Source organism: Crocuta crocuta, unplaced genomic scaffold (assembly GCF_008692635.1).
Source record: "Crocuta crocuta isolate KB4526 unplaced genomic scaffold, BGI_CrCroc_1.0 scaffold51, whole genome shotgun sequence".
NCBI classification, from domain to species: Eukaryota; Metazoa; Chordata; class Mammalia; order Carnivora; family Hyaenidae; genus Crocuta; species Crocuta crocuta.
Window position 1 is genome coordinate 565689 of NW_027527624.1, and position 12018 is coordinate 577706.

At 35.7% G+C, this 12018-nt stretch overlaps 1 protein-coding gene across 6 annotated transcripts in view; it reads left to right on the forward strand.

The window, feature by feature from the left end:
* Positions 1 to 12018, forward strand: part of LOC144238239 (cadherin-18) — a 595479-nt gene that overhangs the window by 470313 nt on the left and 113148 nt on the right. For 5 of the 6 annotated variants that reach the window (XM_077772003.1, XM_077772030.1, XM_077772038.1 and 2 more), the window contains exon 5: positions 6263 to 6430. In XM_077772003.1, the coding sequence (XP_077628129.1) occupies positions 6263 to 6430 (168 nt within the window). Of the gene's footprint in view, positions 1 to 6262; positions 6431 to 12018 lie in introns of those variants that run through there. The other variant, XM_077772048.1, reaches the window with a different exon arrangement.

The following is a 12018-nucleotide window of genomic DNA, read 5'->3' on the forward strand; positions in this document are numbered from 1 at the left end:
AATGGATAGTTCTCTGTGATCAGATGTTTTGGGAAAATGTACAGAAACAGGTTTTACAGAAGTCTTCTTGCAGAACTGCCCCAATTATAGTGAGGTTGAGTAACTAAGAAAATAACAGGGGGTTCACATTTTAATAACACTAAGATTAAGTCATAGGTTTGTAGATACTCTTATCCACCCTCATCCCAGCTGCCAGGGGAAGGGAAGGGGTTTGTGGAATGTAGGCCTTAGGGAAGGGGCTGCTATACATCACCAGTTAGCAAAGGTGTATGTGGTAACTTATGTTCTGCCCTTATCTGTTCCTTCTCTCTAAGTTAGGCTATTTGTCTCTGGGCAAGACTTGGTTTTCCAGTTATATGCTTTATGGCACTGGAGAGCCAGCCATACCTTTAAAGATTTTAGTTCATTTTCAATACATAGAATAGCCTCTTCGAGTGCATTTACCTTTGAGTCTAGTCTTATGATTTCTTTTTTTTTTTTTTAATGCTTTATTTATTTCTGAGAGAGAGACAGCGTGAGCAGGGGAGGGTCAGAGAGAGAGGGAGACACAGAATCCGAAACAGGCTCCAGGCTCTGAGCTGGCAGTCAGCACAGAGCCTGACGTGAGACTCGAACCCACCAACTGTGAGATCATGACCTGAGCCGTAGTCGGACGCTTAACTGACTGAGCCACTCAGGCACCCCTAGGTTTATGATTTCTTGAATAGCTAGGTCATGAGACACATTTTTGATTAGCTGATTTACATGTTGAGCTGTATGAACCTTTTGGACTAATGCAATAGTAGAAACAGGATTGTACATGTAAAGGTCAATCTTTTATGAGTAAGGATCATTAGCCTGTTCATAGCTCAAGGGATAGTATGGAGGGAAACAGGACCTGCTGGAGACATGATGTCTGTTCCCATAATCAAAAGAAGAAGTTCCCACAGTAAGTTCCTTCATGAGGTGCAATCATCATACCAGGGCCAGAATAAGTGGACAAGTCACTCCCGATATTGATCAACAAGGTGCCTTAGGGGCCAGTGCTCAAGAAGAAATAATTGAGTGGGGGTGGATATTGATCATAATCTGATTGGCAAGAAGCCATGCAAACTTGCTTTAACCTCACCAGGAGTTTTCTTGACTAGTGGGCTCAGAATGGCTCCCAACAAGGAACTTTCAGATTTCATCACAAGATCTTGTAATCTTGGACAAGGGATATTAAAACTTTTTTGAACCAATACTATCCATTTGCTTCAAGTAATCAGGCAATATGTTAGTATTTTTAACTATAATATCAGAATGTGTTTTATATGTTTTAATCTTAATAATCAATTCCTCTGAAATACATTTGTGAAATTTGCTTAAGATATAATTCATTCACTAATCCCATTTATCACTTACCACTGAAAAATGCACAATCTTAATCATGTAGCTTAAATTAAAGCTATGCAGATGAGGAACAAAGAAAAAAACAATCTTTGTTCACACATGACATAATTGTATATGTAGAAAATCCTAAGGAATCAATAACAATAACAAAATGTCCTGGAACCAATAAGCATTATAGCAAGATTTCAGGATACAGGGTTACTATATAAAAATTACTTTCTTATATACCTACAATGAGCAAGTAGAAAATGACCTAAAAACATAAGGCCGTTTAGGTTACCTTGCTTCCAAAAGAAATACTTAGTTATAAATCTAACAAGGAGGATACAAAATTGTATAAGTAAAACTACAAAATTCAGATGAAAGATACAAAGAACTAAATAAATGGACAGATTTTTCATGTTCTTTAATTGGAAGACTCAACACTGTGAAGATGTCAGTTCTTCCCAATGATATCTATAGGTGTGATGGAAAACCAATCAAAATCCCAGCAAGTTATTTCGTGGATATTGACAAACTGATTCTAAAGTTGATAGGTAGAGGCAAAGACCCAGAATAGCCAAGACAATATTTAAGATGAAAAACAAAGTTGAAAGACTGACATTATCTGACTTTAGGACTTACTACAAAACAATAGTCAAGACAGTGTGGTGTTGATGAAAAAATAGACAAACATATAAATGGAACAGAATAGAAATCCAGAAATAGACCCTTGTATGTATAGGAAACTGATCTCTGACAAAGGAGCAACATAATACAATGGAAGAAAATAATCTTTTCAGAAAACGGTTAGGGACAAATTGATATCATATGCAGAAAAAAGAAAATGACACAGACATTACATCCTTAGAAAAAGTAACTCATAATGGATCAAAGACCTAAACATGAAATACATAACTTAAAACTCCTACAAGTTTGTGGGTGCCTCAATGACTCTGTCGGCTGAGTGCCTAACTCTTGATTTCAGATCAGATCATGATCCAGGGTCATGGGATTGAGCCCCATGTCAGGCTCTGAACTGAAGCATGGAACCTGCTTAAGATTCTCTCTCTCCTTTTGCCTTTCTCTGTCTCCCCTGCTTGTTTTTTTTTTTCCCCTCTCTCTAAATAGGTAGATATAGATAGGTGATAGAGAGATAGAGAGAGAGGTAGAGAGATACAAGTCCTTCCTGGTAACATCAATGAAAGTCTAGTTGACCTTGGGTGTGGCAATGACTTTTTATATACAATAACAAAATAATGAACTGTTATCTAAAATATACAACAAACTCTTAAAATTCAACAATAATAATACAATTCAATTTAAAAAATGGACAAAAGATCTAACAGAAACCTCGCCAAAGAAGACCTACATATGGGAATAAGAATTTGAAAAATTGGACACCATATGTCCAGGGAAATACAAATGAACAGAAGACACTACCACACCACTAATGATTTGAAGCAACAGGAGCTCTCGTTTACTGTTAGTAGGAATGCAAATGGTACAGCCACTTCAGAAGTTTGGCAGTGTTTTAAAAAACTAAACAGACTTTTAGCATGTGATCCAGTAGTTATGCTCCTTGATCTTTACTCAAGGAGTTGCAAATTTATTTCCAAACAAAAACCAGTAGACAGATGCTTATAGCAGTTTCATTCATAATCATCAAAACTTGGAAACAACTAAGATGTCCTTTGCAGGTGAATGTATAAACAACTGTATACCCAAAGAATGCAGTATTATTTAGCACTAAATAATTATGACCTATCAAGCCATGAAAAGACATGGAGAGTCCTTAACTGCCTATTACCAAGTGAAGAAGATAATCTGAAAAGACTATATACTATATAATTCCAATTATATGACTTCCTGAAAAAGGCAAAATTACAGAGACAGTAAAGGCAAAAATACAGAAAAAGTAAAAAGATCAATGGTTGCGAGGCACTGAGGGAGGGAGAGATGAATGTGCGGAGCAGAAAAGATTTTCAAGGCGGTAAAACTATTCTGATACTATAATTCTGAATACATGTAATTAGACATTTGTCCAAACCCATAGAATGTACAGCACCAAGAGTGATTCCTAATGTTAGTGTAACAGAGGACTTTGGGTGATAGTGATATGTCAGTGTAGATTAATAAGTTGTAGCAAATGTGCCATTCTGATGCAGGATGGTAGCAGTGGGAGAAGCTGTGTGTGTGTGTGTGTGTGGAAAGGAAGGAATGGGGGAAGGTACATGGTAACTACTTCTCGATTTTGCTGTGGACCTAAATCTGCTCTAAAGATACCTATTTAGAAGGAAAAAAGAAAGTTACTATGCATTGGCTGTGTTCTGAGATGCCCCACTTACAGGCATCTGGGCAATGTGTTAGATAGAGATTATTTGACTATGGCAATTTGATGAACATTCTCCAGTTACCTGTGCGCCCTTGAGGTAGGTCATAGCTAAGCACGTCCACAGGCGCATCCTCCAGAGGACTGTGAGGTTCAGTGGGTTCTTAGACAATCATTTCTGGGAAGTATGTGTCAATTCTGGATATACCGTCTTCTTTCCATAAGCAAATTTGGCTGACAAGTTTCTTCTCATTTTCGGTCAGACATAACTATTATGAAAGAAGGGATATAATGGCAATGGAATAAAATTATTGAGATGTGTACTCTCAAACAGGGGTTGGACTGATTTCTCTGATTCTCTTAAATGAATAACATTCAAAATGTGTAAATTTGTCAGGGTGCCTGGGTGGCTCCGTTGGTTAAGCATCCGACTCTTGCTTTCAGCTCAGGTCATAATCTCACAGTTCATAGGTTCAAACTCCATGTCAGGCTCTACACAGACAATGTGGAGCCTGCTTGGGATTCTCTCTCTCTCCTCCTCTCTCCCTGTGTGCGTGTCTCAGTCTCTCAAATTGCTTAAATATATTATTTATCATTCTCTTTGCAATGATTGATTTTACTCATATTTTTATATTCGGCAAATAACACTTTAAAGATTTCATTGTATAAAATTACCCCTTTCAAACTTCTACACACCAGAGGCAAGTCCCACTTATAATGTATTCTTTTCAAAACAACATCTTTATCTTTTTCAAATATTAGAAAGTATATGTTTCTATCACAAAATAGTTTCATAAATTCTCAGCTTGTTCATTTCTGCATCAATTCAATTCCTTCTTATATAATTATCATACATGATAAAACATTGTTCTTTGTAATAAGGATGCTTGAGGCTTTTTCATATGCATGAATTAGATGAATCATTTATTACCATATTATTATAATTTATTTTGATAAGAATAATTTTCATTTCTATTTAGCTTCAGGAAAATTTTCCTGAACTCCCTCAATTAAAAATTCACAAATATTGAAAGTTGTGAGATCACTTTTCCTGGTTCCCTAGGCTTCTCCTGAAGTCATTACACATACAATCAATTTGGTAAAACAACAGTAACAAAAATCGCTGCAGTGTCGTCTCTTCCGAATAACTGATTGACTGATCCCTTCCACCTTTAAAAGACTATTTTTAGTTGGAATATACATACAACCCTATGTTCTTTCATTGTATCAACATATTCTCTATTACAGTTTTGTTAAACTCTATAGTTAGCAGTCCACTGTCCCATGAATATTACTGTTAACTAATCAGTGGGGCTCGGTCCCTTTCTCAAAAATGACATGATCCAAATATTTTTAATAAAAGTAAAAAGGTGGTTGTTAAGTGTTGATCTATGTATGTAGTAGTAAATATGTTTATATTATATTTACATGCATATATAACATAAATGTAAAGACATATATATACATATACGTATATACTTATTATATAGCTTATCTAGATGAGGACTTTTTGTATAATACAGTTAATAGTTTTGGCCCTCTGGAAAATGGATTTCCATTTGTAGATTTAAGAATCTATTGACAAAGCTATCTGATTTGTGTGTGTGTGTGCGCGCACATATACCTATGGGTGATACAAATGGAGATATAACACATATTTTTTATCTCTTTATTGAATCCAAGTACTACTTGATAAAAGAATACCTATAATGTCTCCTTTGCACTGTGAAATAAAGAATGTGACTTGTACCTGTGATTTTTGGCATCAATTTCATCACTTTATTTTGCTTAGGTACTTACATCTAGTTCTTATCGTAGCTGCTATTTCCTGATAAAAATAGTGAATTTTGTAATCTTGATAAATGTTAAAATGACTCCCGTCTATAATCTTTGCTCAAGTATCCACAATTCTTCAATGTTTTCCATCATCCAACTTTGACAGCCCTGTCAGGAAGCTATGTAAATTGTTCTGTAAAGAGGAAAATTAACCTCTTCTCAAATCATCTTAACTGACATAATTGAGGAGCACAACTTGTAAAATATTTGGTAGTCCAGCAGAAGAACAAGCTTGGGCCATGGGGCTGCTCTGCAAGGCACGCCAAAGAACACAAAACAATGGGCATCTCAATGTACCACTGATAGAATGGTTTAAGACATGTGGCTGAAAATGAAGGGGTCGGAAGAGGTGGTTTTAGTAGCTTGTTTAAGGTATTGTTTGTCTCAGAAGTGGATTTCTCACGAATGTATTTCATTGAAAAATGCACTTGTTGGGGCACTTGGGTGGCTCAGTTGGTTGAGCATTGGACTTCGGCTCAGGTCATGATCTTGCAATGTGGGAGTTCGAGCCCCACCTCAGGCTCTGTGTTGACAGCTCAGAGCCTGGAGCCTGGTTCAGATTCGGATTCTGTGTCTCCCTCTCTCTGCCCCTCCTCTGCTCACCCTCTGGTTCTGTCCCAAAAATAAATAAACCTTAATAAATGTTTTTAAATGTACTTCTTAAAACATGGGGGGAAATGATACATCTGAGGTGCTTCTCATTTAATATATCATTTGTACTCTTTTGTTTAAAATATGTTGCAGGAGTTATTAGAACTGCCTTACATAATATGGACAGAGAAGCCAGAGAACACTATTCTGTGGTCATTCAAGCCAAGGACATGGCCGGGCAAGTCGGGGGGCTTTCAGGATCGACAACGGTCAACATCACCCTGACGGATGTCAATGACAACCCCCCACGGTTTCCTCAGAGTATGTACTTGCTTCTTATGATTGACTTTTATCACCTTTCATTTACATAAAACAAAAATTAAATACTTAAGTCATGTTTCCATCTTAAATGGGAATATTTTGTTTTTGTGTTCTCTATTGCCCCTCCTCTAAACAATAGTAAAGAAATCACTCCACTTACTGTCCCCTGAACCTGGTGGTTAGTTGTCATGTGTTAAAAAATACTGTTTCAGCTGGTGTTATATTTAAATATTAAAAGTGATACAGTAGTTCTAAGTACTGATATCTGGCATTTGCTGAACCGGTTATGTATGTATTACTAAGGCACACAAAGAGGTATCCAAAATACATTCTGAGGTGGACATTCTACTCTTGCAAAAAAAATGCATATATGTTTTCTGTGACTGAAATTTTAAAAAATCTTCAATGTTATGTGCGTAAATGCCCCAACACACACACACACACACACACCCCACCCCACAAAAGGTGAGGGTAACACTATAAAGTGAGCTCTCAGAGTAGAAGATGAACTTTGTGAATGGAGGGCACAAACTTTCAGACAATTCAGGGCGAGAAGGTGTCAGTTCTGTAACTTTGTTTGTTTTTTTTTTTGATGTTTTATTTATTTCTGAGAGAGAGAGAGAGAGAGAGAGACAGTATGAGCAGGGGAGGGTCAGAGAGAGGGGGAGATACAGAATCTGAAGCAGGCTCCAGGCTCTGAGCTAGGTGTCAGCACAGAGCCTGATGTGGGGTTCGAACCCAAGAACCGTGAGATCATGACCTGAGGCGAAGTTGGACGCCTAAAAGACTGAGCCACTCATACGCCCCCAGTTCTGTAACTTTCAAAAGAAATGGTGTTTATGACTTCCTCAGAGTGGGAAAGAAATATTTTTCAGCATTTCTAATATGGTAGAAACTGCAGATGGCATTTTATAGAATAATATTTAATTATCACAACAATCCTGTAGGGGTGCTATCCCTTATACCTTTCTGATACATGATGTTTAAAAACTGTAATAAAGTAGACACCATGGTATATCAACACAGGCTCTTCACAAGTTTGTGTGAAATAGCTTCCCTCACTGTATCTCTTACTATTTCTCTCCATACACTCTGGGCCTAGCCACAGTCAAATACTTCCTGTTCCTAAAACATAATACCCTTACACATTTTAGATTCAACCCATAATTTTCCACACTAACATTTCTCTGTTTAAAAGCCCTGTTACAATTTTCTCTGAAGTTTGTTGCAGAATTAACAGAGTTAATAAATCCTTGTTTTTTGTTACATGGTACTTTAATGTTTTATTTATATCTATAAGTACATAGGCTTCTTACTACCCTAAGTCTGAGTAAGAATGATGCTTGAATTGTCTATGTAAATTTCAGTGTTCAGATCAGTACCCACCCCTTGCAGGATGAATGAGTGAAGGAGTCAAATTTAAATACTTTGTCAAACTACCACTGTGAAAAGACATCCAAGTCAAGTTCACAGGTAGAATCAATTTTAAAATACTGGTTCTAGAGATGGAATGTGTGACCTGCTTCATTCATGTGTTCTTTGCTCTATGAAGGAAGTAGGTTAGAAGAAAATTAAAAATCATAGATAAGTCCACATGACATTAAACCACAAAATTAAATTATAAGTCATTTTATAACTAGCATTGCATTTTTTGTATTTTATCACTTGGTCTGCACAATGTGCATATACACATGTAGCAGTCAAAGTCAACTACTATTCTTTTATAAAATAAAGATACTGAAGTTCAAAGATTTTTTTAATATAATGAACAATAATGGTAACCTCAATCAAATATAAACTTTACTATAGTTTACAACAGTGACTTGTCTACCTTATTTTCAAGCAGATCCCACCACTACTATTTTAAAGATATATATTTATATCATAGTCCCTAATAGAATTAGTCTTGAGTGATACATTATCAGGATTCAGTAAATGCTTGGGTATGATACAAATATCATCTCTCACTCTTTCTCTCCCTCCTTCTCTCCATAAACTAATTTTTAAATTTATAAGGCCATTAAAATTGATTTTCAAAATCAATAGAAAACTATAATTGTGATAAATGTAGAGGAATGATTCCTAATTTTATTTGTTAACATTTATTTATTTTTGAAAGAGAGAGAGAGTTGGGGGAGAGGGAAGAGAGAGATGGACGGAGGATCCAAGCGGGCACCACACTGACATCAGCAGGCCCAATGTGGGACTTGAATTCACAAACTGTGAGATCGTGACCTGAGCTGAAGTCAGATATTCAACTGACATAACCACCCAGGCACCCCTTATATTGATTAAAAACAGGGTTATTGTGGAAACATCAGTTTATGGAGAAAACAGTTATTTTACCTGACAAGAAAACAGAATGCATGTACACTCTCTGAGTGAACTCAGTGTATTATCCAAGGGGGTCTTCCTTTCTTCAGTCAGTAGTGGTCTGGGCAGAATGTCAAGCAGAACCCAACCCTGTCACACTGTGAGATACACTTAGAGTTTAGAAACAGAGATGCTATACAGCCAGAACCTCACACTCCGACTTGCTGAAGAGACTTTGAATCTGTCCTCCTTTTGCACTAAACACAATGCTACTTTCAAATTTTAGTGTCACCATGACAACAGTGGCTTGCAGTAAATTATTTTTTAATTTATTTGTGATCATCATAACTCATCATAAGCCATCAAATGGCTACATATATCATGGGAAAGCCTGTAAATGTTTGAAGGGGAAAGTGATATATTATGAGGACTTGTGTTCATGAAGCACCATGAAATGCACAAATCTTTATACAATTCAACTTATGTAAAGATCATATCCAGTTATCAGATGGGTCCAGTAATTTGTTTCTCTTAAGATGTAACATCTTTACACGTTTCCTGATGGCCTTCTCATATCGCCTGTCTCAGAGAGCCATTTTTCTTACACACTACTGTGATCGACTCTAGTGTAAACATCTGCATATAAAACTTTGCAAAAATATTCCTTCAAAGCGTTTTTCCCTTTTTTCTTTCTTCTGTTCACCTGCCACGCCCTGAGAAAGTGAATCAATTTGTTATATCTTGTATATCACTTTGTTATATCTTAATTTAAGGTTATCGTTGTATTTTAACTTAAAATAAATGCACTTTGACTAACTTGGAAAACTCAGGAATGAACTAGACTGATAGTTTGCTTTACAAAGTCTTTACACCAGGGAGTTGCAAACCCAGTGGCCTAGGATGCATAGCAAATAAAGATCCAGGCCTAAGCAGGCTGCCTCTCAGGGTCAGGGAGGCAGAAGGTAGGAGAGAGACCAGTTGGTTCATGCCCCGATTAGAGAACAGCCACTGCTCGATTATAGATAATGCGTACATGTGGCTGGGAAAAGATTAAGGAAGAGAGCCACTTGCAAGTCTCACAGTGAAAGAACAAATCAGTCCTTCCATGGCTTGAATCTTTACTCAAAGAGCACAAGGAACGTCCAGTTCTCCTTCACAGAAAAATTTTGGGGTATAAAATTCTTCAAGATAAGTCCTTCTGTTGAAAGGAATATACTGCACATCATAAGATTCTTACTATGCCCTATTTTGGTTTTGACTATGTTACAGTTCTATTACAGTTATTGCTTAATTTATTCTTAAGTAAAAAGTCCCTGACCTCCATTATTCTGTAAAAATAATATACATATAAAAATCAATAACTTTCATGAAAATTCATAAAGCAAACCTTCTGAACCCTAAATGAAAAGACCTGTATTTTGACAATTGCCTTTGAGTAAGTAAGAATGAATAACATATTTGCGGAAAGAGAAAAAAAACACACACATGTCAAATAATCACAATAAAATGGTAGAAATTTGATGATTTAACAAAACTTCCCTGAAGAACTTGAAATGATTGCAAAACTGTACACCATCCTGCAATTTTAGCTCATTTGTGACTAGAATTGATACAGTGCTGTGGAATATTTGGAGAATCAACGCCTAATAGTTCAACAGACATTCATGCTTTTGTTAATAGCAAAGTATTTTAGAGGAAAGATTTAGAGGAAATTGGTTCCAAATTTACTATTTACATTTTCATGAAAATCAACCTAAATGGCGTATAATACATTCAGCACCAATATTTTATTTGAAATAGTAATTGAAAGACACAAAGAAGAAGGCTTCTCCTCTGATCAAATATGAAATGTATGTTTTAATTATCAGCAAGGTGGTGTTTCTCTAGTGTATTTTAAAAAAATATATCTAGTTCATTTTTTTTTTCTTTTTCGAGTTTTTATTGAAATTCCAGTTAATTAACATATAGTGTAAAATTAGTTTCAGGTGTAGAATTCAGTTGTTCATCATTTGCACACAACACCCAATGTTCACCACAAATGCCCTTCATAGTTAATGGCTGTTTTATGGTTTGACTCTCTCTCCTCCCACCCCAATTTCATCTATTTTGTTTTTTAATTTCACTTAGCATAATACTCTCTAGCTCATCTACTTCATTGCAAATGCCAAAATTTCTTCATTTTATGGCTAAGCAATATTCCATTGTATATTCCATTGTGTGTGTGTGGATACACACACACACACACACACACACACACACACACACACACCACATCTTCTTTATTCATTCATTGGTTGATGGCCATTTAGGATCGTTGGACTCTATCCATAGTTTGGCTTTTGTAGATAATGCTGCTATACATCAGGATGCATGTATCATTTCAATTCAGTATTCTTGTGTGCTTTGGGTAAATACCTACTAGTGCAATTGCTGGATTGTAGGGTAGCTCTGTTTTTAATTTTTTGAGGAAACTCCATACTGTTTTCACCAGTGTGGCTGCACCAGTTTGCATTCCCACCAACAGTGTAAGAGGCTTTCCCTTTCTCTGCATCCTTGCCAACATCTGCTGTTTCTTGTGTTGTTAATTTTAGCCTTTCAGACAGGCATGAGGTGATATCATTTTAGTATGGATACAGGTATATATTTTGAAACTTGCTGAGGGTTTTTCTAAATGTCAATATGTATTTCACGGAGATAGTGTCCCTATGCAGTTTACAGGGCAAATTTTGTAACTTCATACTTTGTTTTATACATATATAAATTATTATTTATATATAATAAAAGCATTATTTCATTATGCTTTTAATTTTTTTGTCAGCAATTGAGACTGGTTTTTTCTATTTATCCTTTTACTTGGTGTTTTGGACTTTTTTTAGATGTAATTTGAAATCATGATACTGGGTGCAAGATATCTTCCTCTTAGATTGAACATGTTTCATGGTGGAATATCTCTCATAATAATCATCTATAACATAAAGTCTATTTGATATTAAAATAACTATACCAGATTTTTAAAAATTTTTCTAATGGGTAGATGGTATAATGTTTTCCATTCTTTTACTTTCAAAGTTTATTTTTATTTTTAAAGTTTTATATGAGCCACTCAACTGCTATTGTTTTGCTTTATTTTAATCTGGTTTCACAATATTTATTTAGCTTGATTTAGTGTACTTACAATAAATTTAATTACACATATATTTCTATGTAAGTCTACCATCTTGCTTTTTTTTTTAAAGATGTGTCTCTTTTTTCTTCTATTTTTTGAATTACTCAAT